Genomic DNA, 5,000 nt, shown 5'->3' with positions numbered 1-5,000 from the left:
GCTAGATAAAATTGGTTGGTTTCCCAGCCAGCTGATCAAATTTATTTTCCCAGGAATTTCGCGCGCTTTCAAATCCCTCGATACAAAAGCGACAAAGCCGGGACAAAACAGGTTCTTTACGCAAGCGCAATCACTCTGACCAGCCGTCGTATGTTTGTGACTGGGAAGAGTTTTTTTTTTTTTTCTTAGTCGTCTTCAGTCTTAAGAGTTTCTACAGCCAGCTCGGGTTGAAATGCTAGAAAAAGTCAGTAATTCCCAGCCAAAACCTCTATCAACAACAAAATTTCCCGGCCAGCTCATCTAAACACCTGTATTTTTGCCAGCCAGCAAGATTACTCTGGGGAACAGATAATGTGAGGAACAGATTCGTTGGGTGCCCCTGTTAATTGATTTTAAGGCAAAGAAAAGAAAGGTTAAATCGATATGTAGGTCCACCTTCGTCCACAAGAAAGCCATGGAGAAGTGGTGATAGTTAAAGAGGAGCGGCAACTTTCCATCTTTTCCAAGTGACCACGCTTGTGTGAACATTACAAAACCCTTTAAAATCCGTTAAATTTTGCAAGAACGATAATTCGCTACTCTAAGCTCAAACGTTTTTCGTTCCCAATATAAATCTCCCCACCCAAAGCAAACATATGTCACCATCGTTAAACTTACACAGAATTTCGGACTATTCATATTCTGGTAATTCAAAATGTAGTTGTTTCACAAATTGATGTGACGACTGACCCGAAGAGAGGTCACGAATAAAGTTGCGGATTAGAGTTTTTCCAAATATGGACGTCACTCATGCAGATCGATGGCGAAACAACATTTTGGGTTGAGAAGTGCCCAGAAGTACCCACATTTTCACATACTTTCGGCGTCGAATATTTTATCATAATACACCACTTTAATGAGCCTGCAAGTGGCACCTGTGATCGGGAATTTTTTATCATTGCATTTGAAGGCGATCGCACAAACGCGGATTCAGGTTTAATTCACTTTTCTTTCATTCCCTATGTTGAACGAAGGAATAATTAATTTGAACTAGCAAGGGAGACCTACACATCCACAGATCGACTCAAAACAACATCGGGTATTACCCATCGCCGCCGTTCGCTCATGCACTCGATGTAGCTCATATGAGGTCATAAGAGCTTCCCTACATTTCAATGTAGCACACGTAAAATCATCCGACTCTACGCCAAATTTTTCTTCCGACTCGCAACGCTTCTTAAGAGCCGAAACCTTGACAAAAACAACATCGTAGTCTCCATCACTGCTCACCTCTGCGTTGTGGCTGGAAGATACTGATTACGTCACTCTTTCAGTTGATAATATAAAAGGAATCGCTATGCATTATGGGATACTATTTTTGGATCCTCTCCTCGGCTCGCTAGCGTGACTAGAAAAAGAGGGCTGTTCGGCCATAGGTGCCCCAATTTCGTTGAGCTTGGTTTGGTAAGGTCGTCAGGCACGACAAACAAACCGAACTCAACGGTTGCCGTGTGGTGCTCAAAGTGTAAGAGGATCTTTTCCATCGTTTCATCGTTTCGTTTGGGACACTAACAGCCGCCTCACGTCGCTGGCAGGGCTTCGATTGCACGGCTAGCCGATTGAAATGAAAGAAAAACCTTTGCCCTTGAATTCTACGGTAGAATTGGAATATTTGACTCCATTTGGTGGGCTCCTGAGAATTCAGTGTTCAGCCTTGGTATTTTATTATAACCGTTGACTTTCCTGGAACTGATAATGGCTTAATTCGCGTCAAATCTAAAAAAACAATTACACAGGAAGGAAGCGACAAACAATAGCAATAAGGTTAGGCTCAACTGAGAATTTTTTCGTAAAATTATCTTCTCAGGTCTTTTATCGGGATTCCCATGCAAATCCTTATATTTTGTTGGCTTTCCCTCACATTGAGCTTGGGATACCTGTGGTTCGCCTGACTGAGAAGTACGGTGTCATGGCATGGCCCGGCAGCCCGGTGAGGTTAATACGTTGCGGGTGTCGGGAAGATATATGTGCAGTGTTCTTCAAATCTTCCAACCACTAGAACAATGATAACTTTTTTACCTACGCGGATCCTTTGTCTAATCAGGAACCTTGAAAAGCTAGTTGGCTCCCAAGGACTTTTTGCAATTCAATGTATAAGGAATTCGAGTGGTGTTAGGAGGCAGCCTGGGACAGTTTAATCCGTTGCCAAGCGATAGAGTGCTCCCAGCATACCATAAAATTCCGAAAATAAGCCCCTCCAAAAGGGAGCTTGTACTTGGAAAACTGCCCTCAAATACAAAGTAAAACAAAGCAAAAACGGTAAATTTACTTCCAACTATAAGGCTAGCCCAATCGATTTGGAAACGCAAATTTCCCTCAGTAGATAAGCCCCTCCAAAAGGGCCTATGAAGAATATAAGCCCCGGGTATTATTATCGGAATTTTACGGTATTTTGTAAGAATCCTAGCTTTTCCCAAATATAAACATAAAACCCATTGCACAAAGAACCAGTATTGGAAAGCTTATTAAGAACCACGTGCAGTTTTCTCTCACCTGAATGTAATTACAACCTGCAGAAACAAGAGCTTTTATCTCTACGTTGATAAGCTTTGAAAGCACTTCGCCTAAAACCTTCTGGTCACCGTAATATTGATCCACGACTGAGTCCGTTATTGTCATCGGACCTGGAAGAGTAATTTTCATCGGCAGTTCCTTGAATAAATCTTGCGAATTCTTCCATTCTTTCCAAACCCAAGACTCGTTGCCTGATGTCGAGATCTCAGCGACAATACGAGGAGCAAGAATCGTAGCAGCTTCACGACGAATGTTTTTCGAGCACAAGTTGTGAAAATCAAACCCCGTCAGCTTTCTGCAGAAGTAGTACATATGGTTTTCCCGTCTAAACTCGCCATCGCTGATCACATCAAGGCCTGCATCAGCTTGCAATTGAGCTGTCTCCTTGACGGCCTTCTTGATCAATTCCTCCGTTTTTCTAGCTACTGAAGTTTCTATAAAATGTGTGTACTTTTCGGAGAAATCTCTTGTACAAGTTGGATCAAACCAGTCAGGTATGTTCAAGAAAGAGGGTTTAGGAAAGGAACCGATGACTGTGGTAGAAAGCGGCATAACTGTGTTGGCTCGACACCGCCGCGGAACAGCATTCACTGTCACGAAATAGAGGTGAGGTCGTTTGGCTCGTCACGCACTTTTTCGTATGTTTCTACCCAAAAATAAGGTGTTCTGACAGAAAACTTTACCTTACTGATTTTATTGTGCTGCTTTGATGAGATATAATTTGCACATGATAAATTTCTATTCAATTCTCGTGAGCCATGTAAAAAGACTTTCGAACGTTTTCCTTGCTTTTTTCTTTCAGTGAACCGCACGTGACAAACTTTTGTCAAACTCGACAAATGTCAGAAGATCGCACTGCGCATATGGTATTCTAAAGGTCGCGCACTAACGTTGAAAAACATTTGATTTCTGAACGTTTTCAGTCTAATATAATTGATTTGATACTTGAGGTAGCTACGAAGTTTCGCGTGACTTCCTGTTTTACATCATTAAAGTTGCGTGACAAAGGAATCACTAACCTGGATATATTGGCATCCAGCGGATACTAGACCTTTCACTTCTTTCTTTATTATCTTTGCCAGAATACTGCCAAAGACCTTCTCGTCACCATAAAATTGATCCTCAATTGAGTTAATGATGGTCATAGGCCCTGGAAGGGTCATTTTTACGGGTAAAGTGGATAAACCTTGTGACATCTTCCACTCTTTCCAAACCCACGGTTCCCTCTCTTTCACCGTCACTTCACCTATAACTCGAGGCACATCCGTTGTCACTCCTTCATCGCGACAGATTTTGGAAGACAACTTTAAAAAATCTAAGCCGTTAAGTGCCCTGCAAAAATGAAGAATGTAAGATTCCCTGCGAACTTCACCATCAGTAATCACATCCAATCCTGCTTCTGTTTGTATATCGATTATTTCTTTGCTTGCTTTCCTGATATTGATCTCTTTGTGAGACTCGCTAGATGTTTCCAAGTATCGGTTGTATTGTTTGGTAAATGATCCTGAATAAGAAGTTTGAAACCAATCCGGAATATCGAGGTAATCAGGTTTCGGAAAACGACCGACAACGGACGTAGGAAGAGGCATTTTTCGTCCTTTTAACGACCGTGACCTCGATTGTCTAATCTTGTCACGTACGCCTGTGCTACGAAACGAACTTTCCAGCAAACAGGAAACATTTGAGCGATTTGTGCTCATAGCTACATAGCGGGTAACAGAGGCGCTAAAGTGAACTCTAGAAGCCGAACGCAATAAAAAGCTTCACGAAAAATCAAATAAATACTTCTTTATGGCGACTGAAAGGCTTCACGCCTCCCAGCAGCCAAATAAAGGTGAGTAACGCGAAAATGCCGCAAAAGCATGAGACTGAAATTGAGTACCTGGACACAGTGGAAGAGAACAAGATATGATGAATAGCGAGAGGGAAAGGAGCGGGGAGGTAAACCACGTGACAGGGACATTAGAGCATGATGACGACAAAAGATGACGAAGGCGATGATGCTGACGTTGGTACGGAAGCCGATAAGGGACAATCGCAAAATATTTCAAATCCAAAAAAAATTGGAAATCACAATTTTTTTGGCAAATCAGTGTTGAAGAATTTCTCATATCTGAAATACTTTTACAAATCCTACTAAGACTATTGGATCCACAAATAACTTTTCGCAAAATTCGAAAATAGTTTTCAATCCAAGAATCGCTGTGAAATACAAAAATATATTTTGAAGTCGCAAATTATTTAATTGCACCAGCAGTCAGCCAGCGTGACACTCCTCCCCCGCTCCAAAATGGTGGAGTTTCGAGAAAGGAGTTTACAAAATCACGTGGTGTTTTGCTTTACCGCGTGCCAATTATAACGCAGGCCCATATTGGAAGGACAATCAATATGGTAGAATCTTCAGACGCGAGCGGGAAAACTTCGAGTTCTGTTTGTCTAACAGAAGA

The 5,000-nt window shown here is 41.9% G+C and overlaps 1 protein-coding gene across 5 annotated transcripts in view; it reads right to left on the bottom strand.

The window, feature by feature from the left end:
• Positions 1-4,280, bottom strand: part of LOC138006332 (5-methyltetrahydropteroyltriglutamate--homocysteine methyltransferase-like) — a 14,766-nt gene extending 10,486 nt beyond the window's left edge. For 2 of the 5 annotated variants that reach the window (XM_068852593.1, XM_068852596.1), the window contains exons 1-2: positions 3,573-3,737; positions 2,533-3,143 (exon numbers count right to left, since the gene is read on the bottom strand). In XM_068852593.1, the coding sequence (XP_068708694.1) occupies positions 2,533-3,143; positions 3,573-3,588 (627 nt within the window). In that variant the 5' untranslated portion in view covers positions 3,589-3,737. Of the gene's footprint in view, positions 1-2,532; positions 3,144-3,572 lie in introns of all 5 variants that reach the window. The other 3 variants (XM_068852592.1, XM_068852591.1, XM_068852594.1) reach the window with 3 other exon arrangements.
• Between the last annotated feature and the right edge of the window lie 720 nt (positions 4,281-5,000).

The sequence above is a fragment of the Montipora foliosa genome, chromosome 6 (assembly GCF_036669935.1).
Source record: "Montipora foliosa isolate CH-2021 chromosome 6, ASM3666993v2, whole genome shotgun sequence".
Lineage (NCBI taxonomy): Eukaryota > Metazoa > Cnidaria > Anthozoa > Scleractinia > Acroporidae > Montipora > Montipora foliosa.
The sequence above is the reverse complement of the archived record's forward strand: the minus strand, read 5'-3'. Positions and strand labels throughout refer to the sequence as shown.